General features: G+C 32.4%; 2 protein-coding genes across 3 annotated transcripts in view; both read left to right on the top strand.

The window, feature by feature from the left end:
• The window catches only part of LOC129797994 (probable U2 small nuclear ribonucleoprotein A'), a 92196-nt gene that overhangs the window by 19013 nt on the left and 48689 nt on the right, over positions 1 to 24494 (top strand). The window lies entirely within an intron of this gene.
• The window catches only part of LOC129797991 (neuropeptide SIFamide receptor-like), a 116722-nt gene that overhangs the window by 66567 nt on the left and 25661 nt on the right, over positions 1 to 24494 (top strand). For both annotated transcript variants that reach the window (XM_055840919.1, XM_055840920.1), the window contains exon 3: positions 4829 to 4928. In XM_055840919.1, coding sequence (XP_055696894.1) covers positions 4829 to 4928 — 100 coding nt within the window. The remainder of the gene's footprint in view (positions 1 to 4828; positions 4929 to 24494) is intronic.

The following is a 24494-nucleotide window of genomic DNA, read 5'->3' as shown; positions in this document are numbered from 1 at the left end:
CATCATGCAAATTTTGAGAGGGGCCAAGTAGAAATTGTATATAACAGAAATTATATATCATTTAATTCCTCTTAAATCCACCCAGGCCCAATGAAAGTCATGCCATATGGAGTTGGGTGGAAGAGCATAAAAATCTCTTTGCACTCGTTTCCAACACTCCTAATAGTTTGCCCTACATTTCGTACAAGTTTTCAAGGTTTATGATTATTCAATGACCAATGTCAAGTTACAACATTCCATCCGAGCCTCCCTGACTTGTATGCTATGCAATATTTTGCATTTGATACATTTCATTTGGAGGAATACACTCAGTTGGAATTTTTGCTCTGGAATTCTTTGCATTTTTGACGCTTTTTTTTCCTTCTCACATCACCATGCTCTTTTGGCCAATGTTTTGGCCTGAGGCTATTCATTGGGAAAATATAGGGTTCAACAGCCGACAAATTAATTGAATTGTTACTGGTGGGTCTCTGCTGTCTCTGCAACAGTTGCTGGGTAAAGGGGAATGTTTGCCAGAGAAACGACTCGGATTATTTAGTGGCACTTTCTTGCTAATGAACATTCTCTCAATTCACGGTTTAATTAATTGGATTTAAATCACAAAGTTTTCCCTAAGAGCTTTCTTTAGCATTCTTCGAGACTTCCTTGCTCTGACTCCATGGGATTTTCATCAATAAAAGTTCAGACAGAGACCGTCATCTTAAGAGGGATTGCTTAATTTATAAAGCAAATTAATATCTTTTGTTTGGTTTTTTATGCTAATGAACTTCTACAGATATTAAGGTTCAAACACATTGACTTTCTGAACAAGAAAACAGTAAGTCGAGGCATATAACACGATATCCTTTAGAACTCGACAATAAGCTGAATTATAGGAAAGACTGGGGCAAACAGTCACAAACCGAAAATTTCAAAATTCAATATCTTCCAGGATAAATAAGATAGCGGCTTAAAATTTTTACCACAAATAGTTTCCATAAACCTTCTTCGATGTTGTATGTTTCTTCGAATTCGAACAAGGAATTTAGAAAATAAAAAATATCAAAATTTTTAGCCCTATTTTTAAAATATTTTCATTGAAGAATATATCAATTATTAGCTACACTGAGAGAAATCCGAAAAAGTTAAAATAACATTCCGGAAATGTTAATTTTACCCTGCAGTATTGATCCGAAATCGGTGTAAATAATATGCTTTTCAGGTGTATTAAGGGTTAAAGTTACTCTTTTCATATTATTTTTACCCTTAAAGAGGTGTAAAATTAACATTAAAAAATGTTGATATATTTTTACACCTAAAAAGTGTTAAAGTTATGAGGAAAAAAAGTTAATCGCACCCCCGTTTTTTTCTCAGTGTACTTATTATTCAAAATTTATGCACTGATGATTATTTCCTAAATTACTTGGATTCTTTGAATACGAAGCCGCTATCTATTTTAGAATTTTACAAAGATTCTTCTCTCAAGAAATATTTTTATTAAAAACGACCACTTGGGGTAAAAAGTAACAAAAGCTATGGAGCAAAAAGTAAGAAAAACTGAAAAAATTTATGATGTCTCACGGCAAAAGAAAACGTCAATGCCATGTGTCGCCGCTTATTGTTTGCATTGGTCAAACGATTTGCAGTCTTTTGTGTGTTTTTTTTCTAAAATAGCTTGAAAATCGTTTTTATCGTTCAGTTAGAAAAAATGGTGTTTTACAAAGGTGTAGAGAAGTAAATTTCCTATGAAAATTGTTATCTAGGTATTTTTTTATTTACGGAATCCCGTAACAAAGAGAATCATAATATGATAATATCCCATGCCTGATACTATTTGCCCCATCATTTTTGAGAATGGTCAAAAAATTACCTTTTAGAAAAAGGCTCGATAAACGTATTTCCTTACAAAATAGAGGAAAAATACTTTCACAAAGTTGTAGAGCGGTAAATTTCTTATAAAACTGCGCTAATTGGAAATTTCTGGGGCATTCGAGTACTTTTTAAAAAAATAAAATATCCGTTTTGTGACTTTTTACCCCAGTCTCCCCTATCCTCAATATTTTACTCATTCCCCGAATTAAATAACTCTTTACTTTTGCATTAAGTTTCCTTTACTACTTAGAATAAGTCATGAGAAAGAAGTCAGAGAAAGAAAAAGACCTCTTTTCCAGTAGTCCAGACATCACCGTTTATGGTGTGTCATAGCTAATCCGTAAAATAATTAAATAATAGTTGGCTTTCCTGATCATTTTATTTCAAATATCCTTTTTTTTGCTTACTAATAATAATCATTTTCATGTAATATGTCAGGACAGTCAATAAACAAGCTTACGGACCGTGTTATTTTTCTAGCAGATGCATTAAAATTACATGAATTTTTTTTTCTGTATTTCCAAAGGCTTAGTAATAATCTATACACTTTATTCGTTATATAACAGAATTAAATACACAAACTTAAGTAATCTTGTATATAATTAGAATCTATAATATATTCCAAAATTCTAGCAGTTCTAACCATTTTTTAAAACAAATTTCCATAAGTTTTATATTATTTCTCTTTGGTTTTTTTCTATTTTTTAAACTGAAAAAAAAAAACATTTTGAAACTTGATTTTTAAACTTTAATGTTAAACTATAAGATTTTAGGTTATGCGATCTTCACACTAGTGATTTAGCTTATTTTTCGAAGAACTAGATTTTTTAAAGCAAAAGCATTTTAGTGATTTTTTCAAGATATTAAGTCAAATACTATAAATATAATACTATCTGAAAATAGGTGTGATTATGAATGAATCACATCTAATTTACTCAAAAATATTGTTTATTGAAAAATTATAGCAGTTGAACCATAAGGCTAAACCCCAGGTTTGAGGTTCGTATTTCCCCTGATAAGAGATGAAAGTATATTATTCGGTTAGTTTTCGAGGGGTTTTATACCTGGCAAGCCTGACAACTTTGTACGCAATAGAGAAATACGAAAGAGAGGTAATATAAAATACTTGCTATCTTTTTTACCATTCTCGTAGTTCGGAAAGTATTAATCTTAATGTTAATCCTATATCCGACAACACAGTAATACAAAGTCTTAAATTAGAGTGAAATACGAAATATCGTTGCATTTACTATTAAAGCAGGCAATACTAATTCTTGCAGTTTTTAAATTAAGTGTATTCTATAGAGAATTCTCAAAATTTGCTTTTACACATAAGTCCCTATAAATATCATCTTACAGATTGAAGATTTTAAGATGTCTTTATAGAAGTAACTTAAGACTGGAACTGCGAGAATTAGTGTTGCCTGATTCAATACTGATAACAAAATTTTGTGAAACACAATTTTAAGAAGTTATTAACTCGAATTTCATTCTAACAGGAAACTACAATTAATGTTAATTTCAGTGCTGATTAGTTCTATTTTAAAGATCAGAGGAAACTAAACTAAATCTGTCTTTTTTAACATTATTCATAGACTGCTAGAATTTAGGTTTAAGCCGAAAGACGGCTTAACGTAATTGTAATTGAAATATTGCTTTGATTAAATTCCCATCAGTTTTCCCCGCAGCTTAAGCCGAGATACGGATTAGTAGGATCTGATGCAAATGTAATTTGATCATTATTTTAATTACAGATTCAGTGAGATCACCTCCTTTCGGGCGCGTCAGTGGTGTTTCTCTTTTCAGGGACACAAATTTTTTTTCGTTAAATGTTTAGTGTTCCCTCATTAGGAGTAGTGGAGATATTTTTAAGACAATTTTCAGAGACAATATTACAGTTTGAGTGAGTTAAAAACCAACAAAGAAATGTATTCATGACAGTCTCCAATAAAAATTACCCTCCTTTTTAACCACTGAGGAAGGCGCACTGCAGCGTCGAAAGCTTTGGCAAAGGATCCTGTGTGTTTTTCATGTCCCTGAAAAGAGAAACACCACTGACGCGCCCGGAAGGAGGTGATCTCCCTGAATCTTTAAAATTCTACATAACGTCAGTTACCACTCGAATATTTTAATTACAATTACCTTAAACCTTCTCTCGGCTTAAGTCGTAAGTGTGTGTAATGCATTACCTGTGTTAACCTAAATCCAGCTAACTTTTTAAAAACGTGTGTATAAACATGTGTAAAAAATTACACAATAAAGTGAAGGATGTGTTAATCTAAGCATTTATAATGCTAAATTTAACAATTTTAATTTTATATTATTGGAATAGAAAAAAACAGAGTATAAATATTCACAGATTGAAATCAGAACAGCAACAATTTATCGATTACCCGTGTTATTTGTGGCTTTTAAGCGCAATTTTATTTCAGTGTAACCTTCTATAAAATGTTCAATTGGAAAGTTCCTTGGCATTTGCCGAAGAAGATTCTTTTTATTTTTTCTCTTGCCATAAATAATAGAGTGGAATTTTTCTCTAGTCCTTTTTTTTGGAAAGTTCAAGTAATTTCTGGCAATTGTTCATTGTCACAAAATTCAATTATCCAGTGTTTAATTTCTTCACTGGAAGCTCAGCCAAGTATACAGGGTAGTATTTATTGTCTAAGAAACTGGAAAACCTCCCACGAATTTTTCTATTTAAAAATAAAATAAAAAAAAAATATAACAGGAGGAAGGATGAGAAGAGGTTAAGCGATTGTTAGAAAAAGAAACTGCCTCTCTAAATGGATTACATCAAATTTGTTGGTCGTGACAAGTTCAGTTTCTTTTTTTTTTGTGAGTAGCATCTCTTGGCCATTTGTTACACCATGTGGAGGGAAAAGACAAAATTCTCAGACATGAGATTTTTCTATTCAAAAAGAATTCTCTGAAACATTTCCAAGTGTCAAGTTCTGAATTGGGCCTTTTTCTTTTGCAGCCTGGATGCTGGGGTGGTTAATGTGTAAGACTGTGCCGTACGTCCAAGGTGTTTCGGTGGCAGCATCTGTCTACAGCTTAATAGCCGTGTCGGTGGACAGGTGAGTCAAATGAATTAATCAGAAGTTTTTTTTCAGAAGTTCTGGGGGGCTTTTTGTGAGAAATTATTGCTTCCCTGGACTTTTAACAATTTATTTACAAGGTTGTGGTAATTTTTTTCGGGGTTGGAAGGAAGATTTATTGACCAAGATCGAGTTAGAAATATTTTGTCACTGAGCTTTTGAGCTTTTTTTCCCTCAAAAGATATATGTAGCAGTGCATTCTTTTTCTTTGCAAATTGCTTTTTATAAAAAGAAGATTCCCTTGTGGTCATGAATTTAGCTGAGGATGCTTTATTTTATTTTAGGATGTTATCTCTGTGTAACATCCTCAAAAATTTGCTGTAAAAATCTGTGAAATCCCATTACGAGTTATGCAATGCAGAACGTACAATATGCGACGTTCATGATGGAATGCCCAAAAGGGCGGGGAACCTAAAGCTCCCCCCAGAAATTACAAGAAGACATGCTGAGAATTTTCTAAGCAGTGATTGTGGGTGGATTTTGGTGAAACGAGCATGTAATAAATTTATCGAAATAATATGACAGTCGTTGACCCTGCAAGCGTCTGTGACGAGGAAATGGAGTTTTCCATCCACAAAAGAGCTCCAAAATATATCCTCTTTGAACAAGGGGTAAAGAAATCTTTTTTCCCACTAAAAAAAACCCCTCAGATGTTGCTGGAGCAATAATTTAAAATTTTCTAAAACACTCATTCATCGTACCATCCTTCCAAAGCAGAATATGCGAGAGAGAGTGTTCTTGTCATGTGAAACATCCCGAAATAAATTATGAGGGAAAAATTGACCCGGACTGAGAAAATTAGTAATATATATAGCATGGGGTAGAAAGCTTTAACATAGTTGAAGAAATATGAATGTTTCATGGTGCGAAAAAGTGACTTAATGTGACTGAAGAAAATTTAATGTCAATGTAATAGCCAATTTTTTTTTTTACTCATTCACGTGCTCCGATTCTTTTTGCCATGAATTGGGTCAGTGCGCGGATCCGAAAGAGAAAATGTCCATTTCAGAAAATATACAAAAGCAATAAATTCATGCAAATCGCATTTTGATTTACTTTAATTCTTTGAGCACTGTGACCTCCAGATGGGTACTTAACATAAAAATCTCCTCAATATTGCTCACTTATTATTGAACTTTTTTTTGGTTCCCATCTCTTTTGCGTTCTCATGTCAAATTAACATTAATCACGACATAAAGTTACCGAAGATTGCACCACATCCAATTATATTGATCAGTATTATATTCTCATTGACGAGAAAAAAGGAGAAAGAAAAATGCAGTATAGATGTGAATTGAATGGCAAACTGTTGAGGATTTTTCGCAATAAATCCCGCGACAAGACTGTTGATTCCATCATTCATTTAACTGCACAAATCTTTTATGAATCGTACAAGAATTCACACTGTATATAACCGTCAATTATTGAGAGAGTTTTCGAGGGGGCTGATAATTAAGAGCAGTGTATGTCGTTCTTATCATTTACAGTCAAAATTTATTTAAAAAAAAATAGTTAAACTTAAATAATGAAAGAAAATTCGCAAAAAGCTCGAGGGAGTTTAAGAACAAACACTGAGAAAAAAAGAGGGTTCGATTAATTTTTTTTCCTCGTAACTTTAACACTTTTTAGGTGTGAAAATATATCAACGTTTTTTAATGTTAATTTTACACCTTTTTAAGAGTAAAATTAACATGAAAAAGGGTAACTGTAACCACCAATACACCTAAAAAGGGTAATATTTACACCGATTTCGGATCAATACCGCAGGGTAAAATTAACATTTCCGGAATGTTATTTTAACTTTTTCGGATTTCTCTCAGTGAAAAAAAGGCGTCTCGATATTATTTACTTATGGAGGGCCACTGAAGATCAAACGTCGATATCTCTTACCATTTGGCCTCTAGATTAGTCAAAAGCATTTTAGAAACAAACGGAGCAAACAACAAACGCAGTGGAGACGTTACGAATAATGCTCAACGCACAATAACTTTTATTTTGTAAACATGTTTTTGACATTTCAATGAGAGTGAGTGAGATCTAGATCTAGTCATCTCGCTCACTCTCACAAGAAATTTTGAAAACATATTTAGAAACAAAAGTTATTGTGCGCTGGTCATAATGCCCAGCGCACAATAAATTTTGTTTGTAAATATGTTTTCAGAATTTGCTATGAGAGAGAGCGAGATAACAGATCTCTGTTTCATTCACTCTCATTGAAATGCCAAAAACATATTTACAAAAGAAAGTTTATCGTGCGCTGAGCATAACCATCACAAATCCTGATTATATATACATATTAGACTCATTGTGTAAACATTGAGATTTTTACTAATCAAAACTAAAAAATATCACAGGTTTTCGGCAAAAGTTAATGTTTTATCTAACCAATTCAACGAAATACAAACCATTCCTTTTTTTTAAATAGTAATCCTGAATAATTAAGATCTTATAAAAGAACTGGGCTTTCTAAAAAGCGAGATTTAGGCATAAACATTATTAATATTTTACACACAGAGATATCTTTCAATGCATTGTGAAATTTAATTAACTGAAACTTACGGTAAACCTTTAATGCAAAAGCTTTCTGATCGGCCAAGAGGCAGCGATTTACGGCCCTTGAAAATCCATAAATATTTAATCCCATGAAATCCCATTCGAATGCTTTGCTTTGACCATTTTTGACATAGTCTAAAAATTCAAAGGCGTTCTCATTCTTCAATTCAATTTTTTGGGTAACCGAACATTTCATATTCAGGCATTGTACTTAAACATTTTATTATTTTTTAATGAAATTTAGTCATTATTTCTGGCAATTCTTTTTAAAACAAAAGAAAAGTTTGTGGTCGTCGGACTCTTAGCCCAGACTTGGTAGCAAAACTTCGATAACCCTTCCCATAGACACAATTTTATTTTGCTCCGAATTTGCTAAGAGTCAAAAGAATTATTTAAAATGAGGCTTAGTGTAAACTGCTGCAAACTTTTGTAGAAGTGAGTCCTCTTACTAATATTCCAAAGGTCATGGTTTGAAAATTTGCAATCTCTTCCACTCTCGGGAAGAGGATCGAAAGAGTAAGTTGAGAGAGGGATGCGAGTCAGGTTGGTTTAATCAAGGAGACAAGGAGCATGGAGCTCCGGGTTCTGGACTCTGGGGTGTGGATAAATGGTTATCACGGGGTTTAGGACCATACTTTAGGCACCGACACTTCGACAAACGAACCCCATTAGAAGATTGTTGTTAAAATTTGAAAATAGTCGGTGGGATTATTGACCCCTTAAGGGACACAGTCATAGACGAGTATAACCGTCCGGAAATGATATTCCAAAATTCCCAAAGCCTCTATAACTCATCAAAACTTTACTTGCAAAGAAGACCACATTTTTTGAAACTCAAAATTCCTTTTGGAAAACTTCCCCCTGACTTGCCCCTACTTTGATACAAGTTAGATCCTCAAACTAATTTTGAAAATAAATTGTATTAGTATAAGGTTAAATTTTATTTAAAAAAAAATAGTAGAAAACCCCAATTTTAAAGCTGCTCCGTTTCAAAGGTGCCCACTTCACTCTAAAGCAATTTGATTTCTCATATGAATTGGGTAACATTTTGAATTTCGAACTTAATTTTAAAAATACTAACTTCAAAACATGTTTTCTGGATTAGGGCAGAATCACATTGACAGCAAAATGCTCACCGTAGCCTCACCGTATTTCGTTAATTTACGCATTTTCATTGTAATTCTTATGCAAATTCTCGATTACCGTATTACCTTATCTCATACTCGGTGGCACTAGGTGAAAATAATATAAGAAAATTAAAGAAATAAAACGAAAATGCGATAAACGGTGAGCAAAAGAAATTGTAAGAGAAATTAATCGTATAGTTTTTTTGCTCACTGTTTATCTCATTTTCGTTTAATTTCTTGAATTTTATGATATTATTTTCACCTAGTGCCACCGAGTTTGAGATAAGGTAATACGGTAATCGAGAATTTGCGTAAGAATTACAATAATAATTCGTAAATTAACGAAATACGGTGAGACTACGGCGAGCATTTTATTGTCAATGTGATTCTGCCCTTATGGTGTCTACACACTAGAAGCAATTTTCGTCAAAAATGCTCTTTTTAAAAAAAATTCTGACGTTTCTGCCTACAAGGATAGGGGAAATTTTCTTTAAAAATGCATTTTTTAAATATTTTTCTACGAGTGTGTAGAGGCCATTAAGGCTCAAATAGTCTTAAGTCGATTCTCGAGAATATATTAATAGTTTGTGCTGATCCTTTACTGCCAGATTTGTCGATTTAAATGTCCTCGAGGATCATCCTGAATTTGAAGCTTTAGTTCAGGATCGGATCCTTGATTAAAAGATGTTTGAACTTTCTGGTAAATAATGGTAATTTGTTGTGTAACTGTGTTATCCAAACTATTTTTTTAATTTTTTGTCTGATTTTTTCACTTTCGAATTCATCAATAATCAACGAATCAACAATTTCAAATAACAGAGAAAATCTATTACGTTTTCGACGCAGACAAAAATTAGTTGAACTTAGGAAAAATTAGTTATTTGCCTCTGATTCAGCGTCTTTTGGTTCGAAATCGCAGCATAAATTGGGCAGATGTTTATGCAGATGAAGAATGTTGTATGTTGCAAAGTGGAATCAGTTGCTACTGGATCCACCAAGAGCAATATAATGCACGTGATATTGATGAAAACACACCTCTTTTGTGTCTGTTGGGTCACAGAGAGGAAGATCAATGGATTGTGCCATATGAGACGATACAAGAGAATAAATATATGTTGATTTTTCTTTTTATTAACAAAATGTAGGGCTTTTGATATTGTGAAAAGATGACTCTTGGCATTTTTGGCGACATGTGTTTTTCATCAATATCTCTCGACAAGGTGCCCAATAAATTGGTCATTTATAATGGGTGTGCGAGAGATGGAAAATTCACGCGATGTGTTTGCAAAAGTGATTTATGTGTGATTGAAAACTTAATAACCTTATACCCAGGCCTCTCAGGAGGTCGTCGAGATTCATCATGAAAATTTTTGGCATAATTAATGTGTCATAGTCCTCGGAATAGCGCGTGTTGATATCACTGAGGACAGTCACGATGGGCCAAGTGTATAAGAATTAATTGGACACTGAGGAATACTGTCAGAGACATTGCGAAGCACCAAGTGGCAAATTTATTGGTGAAAAAAGGAGCAAATTGTGCACAATAAATTTTATACTTCATGCCTGGAGAAGAAGTAATCTCACCTTGTGCCTGACATCGCTGATGGATATGACATACAGTCGAAGAATCGTAAATCAGACAATTCAAGAGTCTTCAGAGGACTTTTTTTGCGGATTTATTCTTTATTTTGTTCAGGGTTGGTGATTTTCACGAAAAAAAAAGTCCTCTGACAAGTATTTCAGGAGACAGATTCCGAAGTATTGGCTTCTGCTGTGAAAAATTACCGCCACAATATTGATTAATTGCCATATTTTCAATTTATGCAAAATTATTCATCAATGAATATTATAAATATTACTCAAAGTCGGCAATTAAGTGAGTCAAGAATAAGTTGTTGAAAGACGTTTTAATTAATCTCTGAAAGGGTTTTAACTGACAAATTGAGATGAAGAAGGGCTTCCTCTAAATGAGATAATCAAAGAAGTAATATTACTTATAATTAATACTTGGGAAATTAATAAAGTGGTTTTAAATTAATTTTATTATTTTTTGCAATTAATTATTAAATTTAAATTTTTATCATTAATGAAGTTTGGGATCCCCAATTCTAACGGATAATGGGGCAGTTCAAGCAGCTCAAGGTTTTTTAAAGATTATTTTTTAAAATGAATATGAATTATTTTCAATCTAAATATAAATTCTATTTCGTTTGACTTTAGCTATCTCTGAAAATATATTGAACAATTCATAAATGCAAAATTATCGTCATAAAAAAATATAACTATCCAAGGGGGAGATATTAGGGTGAAAATGTGTACACCACTTCCAGACACTTCCACAATTTATATAAAGGAACCTTTTACACTTAAAGCATTTCGAAAGACTCCCGAAAATGATGCAATACTTCCAGCACTTCTTGCACTTCATGCACTTCTTACGGCGTTATCACACTTGCACATTAAAATTTTAATGTGATTCACATTAATTGTCGCTTGTGAGCATCCAAATATGTTATTTGTGTTTTTGAGTCACTTAATATTTGGGGTTTTTCTATTTATTGATAAAGAAGTGGACTTGGCCTGCAAAAATAAGTTTAAATTTACCTAAAGCATAAATATTTTTCACATTAAAAAATTAAAGAGAAAATCGCATTAATTTTTCACATTAATGCTATAAATCAATTTATATCAAATTTTGCGGGCCAAGTCTACCTTTTTATCAACAAATAGATCAAATTTTGAATATAAAATGATTCAAATACACAAATTACACATTTGGACTCTCACCAGCGACAATTAATGTGAATCATATTAAAATTTTAATGTGCAAGTATGATAACACAGTTATACTTAGGAATTAATAATTTGTTTAATATTCTGAAAAATCTAATTAAGAAAACTTAAAAAAATCTCAAGAAATTTATTTTTACATGTATTTTCTTGTAATATTCTTATATTTTAAATTTCTAACAGAAAATATTCTTGCACACTAAGGATATTTTAATATTATATTATCTGTGTTTTAAGACCAACATAATTTCTATGGATCTTCTAATGGCCTCTATACACTAGAGAAATTTATGTCCATATTTTAGAGTTTTTCCAGCACAAGCTTAGGCAATTTCTTTCAATATGAACATAAATTTCTCTAGTGTGTAGAGGCCATAACAGACCAGTGAAGTTACTTCTGGAAAAGAGGTCTCTAAGAAATGTATATTCGTATCTAATTTATTGAAACTGTTTTGGAAAGTCTCAAAGGACCAAATGTACGAGTGCAATTAATGCAATTAATGCAACTAATTTAGTACTTCAGAAGTACAGTATCGACTAAAAATTTCTGAATAAAGTTATATTTGAGAAATCAGGTTGAAAAATTATTAAAAAAATGCTTTTTACATTTTTTTTGCAAATGAGTTGCGTGTACCCCATAAATATTATATATGTAATTTCAAAAAAAAAAAAATTAAGATCATATCAAAAATAATTCTTTTCTAAAAGTTGATCATTTTTCATCGGCTAAAAGTTTCTTGTCGTGTTTGAAAAGTGACTTAAGTTACTTTGAAAAATAGATCGTCCGACATGGATAGCGGTCAGATCAGTAAAAGTGACATTTCAGTCATTTAAACATGATCTAAATCAACACCCAAAATGTTTTTTGTGGAAGATCTAAATCAACACCCAAAATGTTTTTTGTGGAAGTCCATCATATGGGCCTTTTCAAAATTCGACTATCATTAAATATTACAAATGATCATTTTCGTTCCTTGCGTATTTTTGCCACTCGAATTTAAAATCTGAGCTAAAAATAGCGTAGGGGAGACTGGGGCAAAAAGTAACAAAACGGATATTTTATTTTTTTACAAGCTACCCTAGCGCCCCAGAAATTTTTAATTAGTGCAGTTTTATAGGAAATTTACTGCTCTACAACTTTGTAAAAATCATTTTCCTCTATTTTGTAAGGAAATACTTTTATCGAGCTGTTTTCAAAAAGGTAATTTTGTGACCATTCTCAAAAATGCTGGGGCAAATAGTACCAGGTATCGGATATTATCACATTTTGATTTGATTTATCACTAGCTTTCGTAAATTAAAAAAGAATAGCTAGGTGACATATTTTCATAGGAAATTTATTCCTCTACACCTTTTTAAAAGACAATTTCCTCTATTTGAATGAGAAAAGCGCTTTACGAACTATTTTAGAAAAAAAAACTCACAAGAGACTGCTAATCGTTTGACCAATGAAAACAAAAAGCGGCGAGACGCGGAAATTATGTTTCTTCTCGCCGTGAGACATGAGAAATTGCTTCGGTCTTTGTTACTTTTTACTCCATACCTTCTGTTACTTTTTACCCCAAGTGATCATTTTTAATAAAAGGATTTCTGGAGAAAAGAATCTTTGTAACATTTTAAAATAGTGGTTTCGTATTCAAAGAATCCAAATAATTTAGGAAATACTTACCAGTGCATCAATTTTGGAAAATAAGTAGGTAAAAATTGATATCTGTTGTAAGGAAAATATTTCAAAAATAGGGCTAAAAATTTCGATATTTTTTATTTTCTGAAATCCTTGTTCGAATTCTAAGAAACTTACGACTTTGAAGAAGGTCTATGGAGACCATCTATGGAAAAAATTTCAAGCCGTTATCTCTTTTATCTTGGTACTCTGAAAAAAATGTTTTGTCAAATTAACAAGACAAGTTTGTAAAAAGGATGTTCTTTCATACAGAATATGAAAAAGTTTTGTCAAATTGGCGGCCAACTGGATCTTGTTAAAAGTTTGTCAAAAGGGTGTTATTCTATATAAAATGCAAGGAAAAGTTTTTTCAATTTGGTAGATAACGTCCTTTTGACAAAATTTCAACAAAATCCGTTTGTTCGTTTCACAAGACATTTTTTTCAGAGTAGATATTGAATTTTCAAATTTTCAATTTGTGACTTTTTACCCCAGTCTCCCCTATAGTCTGTAAAATTCGGAATGAAACAAAGATGTTATTTTGGAACACTCCCACTTCCAAAGACTTCCAAGCACTTCATTTTCAGCTGTACACCACTTCCGACCCTAATATCTCCCCCTTGTAACTATCCGAATAATATTTTTAAAATTATTCACGTGTCCAAATGCTTCTTCCCCTATTGGCATATTCCAACAGATATTTACTGAAAGCTTTTTTTTGTTAATATTTCTTGAAATATTGCAATCCTCTCTCTAATATTCAAATATTATCACAAGAAAAATCCTCCCATTTCCGATTTAATATCGAGGTATTCATCCATATCACCGGAAGTAGGGCTTTTGCCTATAAAAATATTTGGTCATAAACCAATTTTTGCCTCGAGGAGAGGAATGGAAATTTTACGATGGGAAAAAAGCACGAGGTAGACATATTTTGTGCCTCAAGAAGTTTCTTAGTGAGGGATTTAGGGCAAAAAGTGTCTAGAGAGATAGTTTTGTGATGTGTGCAATATTGAGAGTATATTTGAGCTGATGAGGTGGCTATAAAAAAAATATTGATGGATTCCTCAGTGGATGCCCTTGAAGTTGATAGTATTGTGGCTGTGCTTTTGAGGAAGTGGGTGACATATTGGTGGACAGTAATTCACTCAAGGTGCACCTAAATCCCCATAGATATTGTGTATCATATGTGGTTTTTTATCAGGTTTGAAAATAATATATATCCCTCTTCTTCCTAAGCCAATCGCTTTGAATTACAACGATAAATAAATCCAATACTCTATAAAGTATCAACAAGTTACACGGTTATCTAAATAAAAACCAATCTTCCAGTTCATTGAATATCAAAAGCGTCATAGGATGAAATTCAATCTATAACTAAAGTCTCTCGTGGTACTTCAACTGCAAATTCTGCATCTCATGTTAATTTTGCAACAAGCACACTTGCACATCAACCTCATACCCCTTTTTTATCTCCCGCATAAACTTTTTCTCAACCTTACCTCTATAGAGAACTCTTTTTTCAGCGCAGAAGCTCATTCTGTTGTCTGCGGTTGAGACCATTATCATCTCATTTGAGTTTTCACTTGGTGCAATATAAGTTGAGAAAATGTCTTCAGTTGAAAGAACTAAATCAATTGCTTCACCAAAAGGAATTTTCAGAGACGGTTTATTCAGAGAAAAACAACCATACTACAGAATCTTCAAAGTTTGCCTCTTGCAAGGATTCTTTCAGAATTTGAATTTAAATGGCCAATGAAGAGAAGAAAAATTTATTTTGACTAGATTTACAGTGCCTCAGCAAAAGGTTGTTCCCGTTGTGCCATTTTAATCAAGTTCTAGAAAAGATTTATCGACAAATTATTTGCATAAGATTAAAAGTAATAAAAAGCTCCGATAATAGCTTTTCTTTTTGCAGAACTTGTTTTCATCTGTCTCTATGGCTATCACAAAGGACAAATATGAAAATTTCCTATACAAACTGCCATAAATATTGAAATAGATTTTATTCTTGAATCGTTAACTTTATGACAATAACATTTAATCATTTATTCACGCCCCGAGCAAATAATTTTACAGTTAAAGGACTAAAAGTATACTCATTCAAGACTCGGTTTAGGGTAGGGCGGAATAATTTGGAATTCTTTATTGGAGACTTATATTTTGATACAGAATCCAACACATATAACTATAGTTTATTGTTAGAGAATCTTCAAGAGGACTAGGCAATAAAAGTATTATAATGTCGACTTAAAGGGGGGTCACCGTAGACCGGAATTTAATATCTATAAGCTTATGGGCTTTAAGTCGATAAAAAACTAAGAAGAAGAGCATTGTTACGATGTTGTAACTGATATAGAAGTGTTGTTAAAAGAATAGAGCTACGAAAAACACTCTTTCCCAAAAACTTTTTATTTTCTTTTATTTCTTTTCTAATAGTTAGATAGGAACTGTTACAGATAAAAATATCCTACCAGCCATTCTCAATTTTTAATGATAGTTTTATTTATTTTGTAATAAGTTTTTGTGCTATAGTTCAGTGTAGCATTTTGTTTTATATTTTTACGTATACACAGAAAAAAATATTTTGTAAAATTGTTCGTAAATGTTTGTAAAATCCTATGGAGGACTTACGAAGTGCTCGTGAATCATATAACGCACAAACAAATTCGTAAAATTTTGTACTTTTTTCACAAACATTGGTCGTAGAATGATTCCAGCAACGAAAGTTCCCTGTTTGAACACCGTTCTGCAAACGCGTACGGAACAGGGTTCGGTCCAATGTAAATCCTTACGGGCTGGAAAAAACCGAACGCGGTTGAAGCAATGGTTCTCTATGATGGCCACCACTTTCTGAACATTTGGGAGGGCGCCACCGTCGCGACCTATCGAACAGAGAACTTTTTCGTTGCTGGGATCATTTGACGAACATTTTTTGTACTTTTACAAACATTTGTTCGTAAATGTTCGTAAACACACAAAAAATCTTCGTAAAATTTTGTCATTTGTTCGTATTTGTTCGTAAATTTTTGTTTGCCTGGAAAAATTTACGAACAAATACGAACAAATGACAAAATTACGAATATTTTTTGTGTGTTTACGAACATTTACGAAATTTTTTTTGTAAAAGTACAAAAAATGTTCGTCAAATGATCATTTTACGAACAATGTTTCTGAAAAAAGTACAAAATTTTACGAACTTGTTTGTGGGTTATACGATTCACGAGCATTTCGTAAGTCTGCCATAGGATATCACAAACATTTACGGACAATTTTACAAAATATTTTTATCTGTGTAGGGGAATAGAATTTAATCTTCTCATTAGGCACCGCCCATAAGCTTTTTAGCTCTTCCTTTTTTAGAGGGAATGATCAAATGGACCACCATTTTTAATTTCATTTTCAATGTTTAGGAATCATTATGATTGCTTGAAAGCGAATTATCTAAAATAATTATTTTCACTGTAAAATAATTACGCTATTAACGGGCCACGTCAATAGTGGCTGATTTAGCCGTCATCGAATCTTCTGTCTCACATGATAGAGGAGGAAATGGACAAACATATAAGAACATCGATAAGAATCCTTATAACGTTTTCAATTATAAATACGACATTTTTATAGTTTTTACATCATCCAAAGAAGAGTATTTCGAAAATTTTCAAAAAAGGAGCCATAATTTCAGATGGCCTATTTCTGAAGGAACAGTTTAAGCGGCTTAAACCCAATTTATTGTAATTTGCTTTATTTTTGGTTTTAGCTAAGATTGTTTACAATCTTTAAGGTTTTGGTCCAAAGTGGATAAATGCCCCAATCACCGTACGAAGAGCTTCTTCATACCCAAAATATCATGTAGGGATGTTGATGTTGAATTGGTCGCATGACATTTTTGTGATTTAGATAACTGACTGAATTTCGTTTTGGAGTTTTTCAATACAATATTATTGATTTTTAAACGTTTTCTGGCGTAATATGACGTTTTTAGGACATCAAGATCGTTTATTATTATTATCGTGTAGTATACAGCCGGCATGTTTAATGGAGTTTATCCGGAAAACGGGCTGGCTTGACTGACACACCCTGCCCTTAATAGGGGAAAATTTTTTTAGGGGATGCATAGCGGACCCAATAAAGAGGCCTAGATCCAGTGGTCACCTTTGACAGTCTCCTCTTCAAAATCTAAAAATCCAAAAATCAGAATCTAAGTCCAAAAATCAAATCTGGAACATTCTATAATTGCGGAAGAATCCAGTTATTAATTGGCTACCTTGAATTTGGTTTAGATTATCGCTTCCTTACGTAAATAATAATGTTTAATAAAAAACTAAACTCAGACTTTACTACTGAAAAAAAACACTGACATCATACGGTCTGATTTCTGTCAAATTTTTGACATTTATTCCTTGAAGGATGACCGATTCTAGATGCATTCGAGATTTTTTTGTTACTGGTGCCATCTACCTGTCGCCTTGCGGACTTTATGTAGGGCAAAATGCCCATGCCTCGTACGATCCCAAGCTTCGTTATGAGTAAATTTTTCCTATATTTCTGAATAAATGTGACCCCGCAATATATTTTAAAAACTGGACAATTTTTCCTAGTTTTAAAAATATTGGTGTGATGAGTAATACTTACTGAGAAACATAGCAAAAAATTAGTTATTGCGAAGCTTGGGTTCATACGAAGCATTAACATTTTCCCCTAAGAAATCAATATGTTTTTTTTTGTTGCTTGAAAATTTGTGTTTTTGTGTTATTAAGGGTAACTTGAAATTAAAAAAAAAAGTAAATAACTAATTCAAGGGTGAGCAAGAACCGTTTGAAACCGAATAAACGTCAAAATGAGTTTATCCAGGTAGCGTTTTGGCCAGGGACATGACATTTCCTATGTTTCCCATATGTTTCTAGCGTGCCGAAAAAACTTTTGGGTTTATTAGCTGTTTTCTGTCAGCGTAGAGTGAATTAGCAAAAAATATAAATACAAAATAAAAGCCAACTTAACATTGAATGAGCAACCGAAAACTACAAATTGGCAACCTGCGTAGTTTTGGAGATATCTTGTGAAATCTGTACGAAAACAGGGAAAAATTTACACTAAGATCGGCCACATTTTTCAGAGCTAATGTCACCCCCTTGGTTTTGAACATTGGCGTTATTTACATTTTACGTTTGTTCGGTTTGAAACAGTTCTTGCTCACCTGTGAATTAATTATAGAGTTCTTTCGAAAAAAAAGCAAAATGCCAAAGCATCTAATGTTATTTGCTGACTAAACCCAAAATTTTTCAAGTTATGAGTATTTATATAGGGGAGAGCGGAGCAGTTTCTTTAATCCACGACTTTTGAAAATATAAAATTTATCGAAAATGTGCTAAATAGCCAATACTCCTAGAGAAATTCTCTGACTGTAGGTTGAATATAGCTCATGAACTTTGGCAAATCAATTTTGACGAAACTTTAGGTGCGTGAAAGTACCCTACCTTTCCATATTAATCATTAAAATTGAGAATTCTGGCGCCATCTAGCCTACGCAATGCTATAAACTTCTATAAACCTTTGATATTAATAAAAGATTTTATTGTACGTTTGCATACCTACAATAGGTAAAATTTTGAATAAATCAAAAATTTCTGTTTGCAATAAAATTCGTATTTTCTGTAGGAAAATTTATTTACTTTTAAAAAATCGTATAATTTGACATTATACTTTTGTGAATAGTTCTGTGATTGCTTTATAGTGCAAGGCACTGTGTACTGTCCTGAAAAAAAAGTTGTTAAAACTTCAATTTAGTTCATGGCTCATTTGTATGTTGAGAAAAATTCTAAATAAACTTTTCTTGTGAGTAGATTTTTTTTTGTTAAAGTCTTCGATAAAGGTTTATTGGAGAAAATTTGGTGCTCAACTTTAGGAGAAATAAAAAAAAAATAAGGTCTATTGAATTTTCCAGAGGAAACTATCTAACCATTTAGGGTAGCAATTAGTTAGAGGTCAAGCCATGGAGAGAGCCCTCATTTGCCTCTCATGTTCATTTTCTGTTGTGGTTTCCCGCCTTTTTGCGGTGATCATTTGAGAATGGCAATTAAATTGAAAATGATTGGGAAATCGATCAAACGATTTAATTACACCCTTAACAATTAAAAATGCTAATTTTCCCTGGGTTGTTATATAGAGAAACTGCAAGAGCGGGAAGCTTTTCTGTGAACGCACATGTGAATAAATTGAGACAAATACGCGATAATCTTTTTTTCACTCACCCAACATAAGGCTCATTAAGTGCTCCATTTATCGTTCATGTTAGTGAATGATATTTTTTTTTCGACCCCCACAATCAACTAATTCTCATGAGGAACAGAAAATTCCCTCCACGCCTTAGTCATTGATATTAATGGCAGTTTTTCTTTGCTCACCCACATCATGTGCGATGCCTCAACAAAAACCAAGAGAGGTCTTTTGGTATGAAATTGTCTGCAAAATAGTGTGTTGATGACAAAAAGAGGAGTTCGGCATTATCCCTCCCAAAAACAACTGAATATTGCGTATAGGAGCATATTGTGACGCTTCATTGACTTGTTTTTATGTGGATGCCTCGTCTAACCATTCTTTGGGGCTTTTTTTTCGGAAGCTCGAAGCTTTCCCAAACATTTTCAATCACATGTGTGAAAGTTTTCGCAAAGGGACATCACAGTGGTTGCGAGATTAGCAAGATATACCCTCAGAAGAACAGATAATAAAGCAATCAAAGTGATATTATTTTATCGATACCGCACATCTCTCATAAGAAACTTTTTTTCCTACAACTTATTACATATGTTTTGTTGCTGAGCTTTTTGTTCGGTCAATGAGAAAAGAAGAAAAAAATCAAATTATGTGAGAGATACATTGTCGATTTATTTACCGGATTTGAATTGAAAACCATGCCGTTAATTGATCCAGGTGAAAAAAAGAAGAGATAAAACAACTCATGATATGACATAATTTTCTATATTCTACCAACAAAATAAAATTTGGCTGTAAAAAGCTCGATTAGCTACGATTTTTTGTCAGCCAAAGAAATCCAGCTCTAGGCTAGAGTTGTAAATCCTCCAGCTAGCGTTTCAACGTTATTTTTCAAACAAGTTTTCTTATCTTGAGAGAAGTATTTCCACATCCAAATCATGGACTAACGATCGTGAGCACAAAAAAACGTGCACGCAACTTTTATTCTTGACATTGAGACATTCGCAGTGCGAAATTTATGTGAGACGATCTCACGTGGATTAATGAGATCAACGATATGTTTTTTTTAATGTCGATCGAGAGTTGTAAAGAGAGGATATTTATTGGAAAATTGGAGGTCTGTCACATAACACAGTGGCATCGAGACATTATAACTCACAAATGCACAATTTACATGCCATCAAGTATAAATTGAGTTGTTACTGCTCAATCTCTTTTTCTGAAGCCACTTCTCGAAGGTGATGGAAGTAAAAGTGTCTGTAAATGTGTAAGGTTGCTCTTAAACTTTAGAATAGACTCTTCATCTATCTTTCTGATGGATTTCAATTGAAGGTAATCAACCCTTTGTGGGTTTTATATTGCAATACCTTCAAGTTCTACCTCGCAAAGTGTATGGCAATATTTCTTATATTTTCTGAGAGCGAATGAGTAACAAATTTAAGGTATTCACGTGAAGATTCTATAAAAAAACATTGTAACCATTTCAAAGTAAACTTAAGGGTCTCTACACATTTTGATTAATTTTTGTCAAAAAAATTGTCAAAACGCACCATTTTGACAAATATTTCTCATGACGTGTAGAAGCTATAATGAAAAAAACATTACTAAAGCTGATGTCTACATAATAGACAAGTCATATCTATAATTTTAGTTATCAATTTCTTAAAAATGTAAATTCAAAAAATTATTTTAATAAAAATTCCCTAGACATTGCAAAGAAATTTACACAGAAAACTAGACATTTGACAAAATTTTATCTAGTGTGTTAACAATTTTTTTCAAAATTTGTATTTATTTAAAAAAAAATCACCTAACTTCTCTTTAAGAAATAATGTATAAAGGTGCCTACACACTGGGAATATTTTTTTGAAAATGCAATTTTTGATGAAATTTTGATGAATTATGATGAGTTTTTGTCAATATTTGACAGTCTGTCCTGTACAAGCGTATGAAATTTGCTTCAATATGAACATAAATTTCTCTGATGTGTAGAGGCCATGAAACTCCATATATTGAACGATATTCATCAAAATGATAAATTTTATGAAATATTCCTTTTTGGAAAAGAATTTTAAATGAGAAATAACACCTACTTGTTTTAGAAAATTAATTGCATTTTTTGGCACTTTAAATATAGTTTTAAGTAAATAAAACAATGTTTTGAAATTAATAATTTCCCTGCGCCGAACGAATATCTTTGAGGTGATTTAGAATCATTTCTAATTTAAACTTTTTAAAATATCCTTACAGTTTTAGACGTACAGAAAAACACGATGAACACCTGTGTCTTTTTTCTTTTTCGTGTTTTTCTTTCCCTTTGTTCTTCCGAAATTGCGAAGAAATCTTAAATGTTCCAAATTGGAAATAGTTCCAAATTATCCCATTTTACCCTATTGTTAGGCTTCAAGAATTCTTAGATGCTGTTATCCTTTAATGTCTTCAGCCAAATTTCTGCTGCATTCTTTGCTATCAATTTAGAGAGAGATGTGTTCCTGATTTATTCACTAATTAATAACATAGTTGTCCAAGCTGGAGTACTAAGAAGAGAGCCAAACCCTTTGGTCCTCTAGTCCTTGAATTCTCATAAAGAAACACTCGTCACCCATAGTAACTTAAGGAAGGCACGCTTCAAAGAATCTTTGAGGGCTGAAGTCTTGGTCAAATAACCAAATTAACCAAATTATCTAGGGAAGTTTATGTCCATATTTGGTATTATTGAAGAAATTTTGATAGTTCTTCCCACACAAGTGTAAAAAATTTTCATCAATATCTCAAATATTGACAAAAAAATTTATAGTGTGTACCGACCATAATATGAAAGCATATTTCCTGCAAAGTATTTACTTAAAAAAAGGTTTATTTTTAATCAAAATGATTTATAATGAAAGTCTTATTTTGGATGAAAGCTGTTCAAATGTGTGAAAGCTTTTAAAGCATCTACATATATTATTCACAATATTTTTTGTTAAGTTTTATTTAAAGCTCTTTTTTTATTTTGAGCCCTATATGAATGTGAAAATATGCAAAAATTATTTCAAAATTATCAATTTTGACGAAAATTTTTAACAATCAAATGAAATAGATATCGTTTTTGTAAATCTGGCATTGAATCAATAAAATTATTAATATTTTTTCCATTGTTTAACATTTTTTATATGGAAAAACATGATTAAGAAAAAATACTTGAATATTTCTTTATTGGTTAAAATATTTATTTAAATATTGAAAGATATTTTCATCGAAATAAAAAGTTTTGAATTAAATTATTTGGATTTATGTGAATTGTGTCGATATGTCCCACTTTTACGAAATTTTTTTATTATTTTATTTTATTTTATAGTTCGTTACGAAAAGATTTTTTAAATACATTCAAATTGTCTGAAGACTAATGGCTTCTACAAACTAGAAAAAATTATGTCCATATTGAAGTAAATTCCCGACGCTTGTGTTGGACAACTCTTCAATCCCAATCCGCAAAAAATTACTCTGACTCAAAAATGACTGGTTTTTGGTGTACAAGAAATGGTCAAAAAGATTACTCCTAATTGGAATCTTAAAAATTAGTCGTATTCGCGTCGTATTTTGGTCACAGCATTACTCAATATTGAATTAGTAATATTATCGTTATTTTACGGTTCTGAAATTTACTCTGCCATGCGGTAACAAAAGCGACTCCAAACGACGGTCTTTTTCCGTACGAAAAATGACGCGCCAAAAATAATGCATTTGGCGTTCTTCTCTACCGCATAGGTACGAAATCGACGTACGCACTTTGAATGAAGACGTTAAATACGTTAAGTACACTTCACAACTTTGTATTGCACTACTAGCGTAGACACTATTTTCTCAACAATTCCTCACATTTTCTGTCGTTTTCTACTACGTTCTATGTAAATTTCTCTATTTTTTCCCCAATTCACTACTCACATTTGCGTAGATTTTTGCCGTTCGACTATTGCTGAATAAGGCATCCGACATGTTGAAAATTTTCCAACTGAATAGCAACAACACTAAAAAATCTTTTAAAATTTTCACTAAATAGGTCTTTTCGACACAAAATTTTAATCACAGGACACTACAGATACGGAGCAAACTCCTAAACCACAAAATTTCATTTTACAAAAAAATGTTTGTGTGTTTATCATGCTAAAAATTGCCTAATTTTCACTTAATTCCTGTTGGCACTGTACTTTTTCGAATCACAACACAAATTTCTACCGGGAGAGCTTTTCCTCCGAATGCACACTATAATATTGTTGAGAAAACACGCAAAAATATCAATTACTTTGCGAATTTACAACACTGAATTGTTCTATTTGCCATTTGACAAGTGAAATTTCCCCTCAGATATACCTAGTGAGGGGAAGATTTTTTATAGGGACACGCACTGGAAGTTACTGGAAGTCGGCGTCATATTTTAGTCGTGAGCGAGTAATTTCAGAGTTATTATGACGCCAAATGACTTCCGTAATTACCGTCATATGATTCCCCACCTACCGTCATTCGACTCTGACGACCGTCATAGGACCCGATTTTGGAATCCAGAATACATACATCCAACGGTAACCTTACTCCAAATTGCGATTTGGGATGGCTCCGTTCAGTAATATCTTTTCAAAGAGACAAAGCCACTCTAAAGCCAAGCCCAACCTATTCGAAAATCTACCGGAAGGTTAAAGTGCAAATTCATATACCCGCCGCTTTAGCGCTGATTGTTCTAACATTTAGAATTTCGATATTCTTGACACTTCAATCGTCAACGTTGTCAATTTGCAAACGTGCAAACGTTTGCTGCAAAAAGTGAATTTTTGTATAGCTTTGTGGAAATTCAGAATGGCAGAACGTCTTAATTGCACTTTTATTCAAGAAATGTTCTTTTTATGAACTTGCTCATTTTTGTGTAACTTGTCGGTTTAAACGTTTGAACTTCCAGTAGGTTTTTAGGTAAGTTCTCTCTGATATACCTGCGAATCGGTAAAAGAAAAACCTCAACCAAAGAAAGCTCTAAAATCGGGAAGGTTATTACTGAACGAGAGAAATATGGACATAAATTTATCTAGTGTATAGAAGCCATGAGTTTTCTAATAAATATAAAAAAAAAATAATAAAGTACTTAAATTTTGTGACAATTTTGATCCAAATAATCATACTTTTCAAACTTATCACTATAGCCATATTGTAAGGAAGAGACGCTGATTG

Source organism: Phlebotomus papatasi, chromosome 1 (genome assembly GCF_024763615.1).
Source record: "Phlebotomus papatasi isolate M1 chromosome 1, Ppap_2.1, whole genome shotgun sequence".
NCBI classification, from domain to species: Eukaryota; Metazoa; Arthropoda; class Insecta; order Diptera; family Psychodidae; genus Phlebotomus; species Phlebotomus papatasi.
The sequence above is the reverse complement of the archived record's forward strand: the minus strand, read 5'-3'. Positions and strand labels throughout refer to the sequence as shown.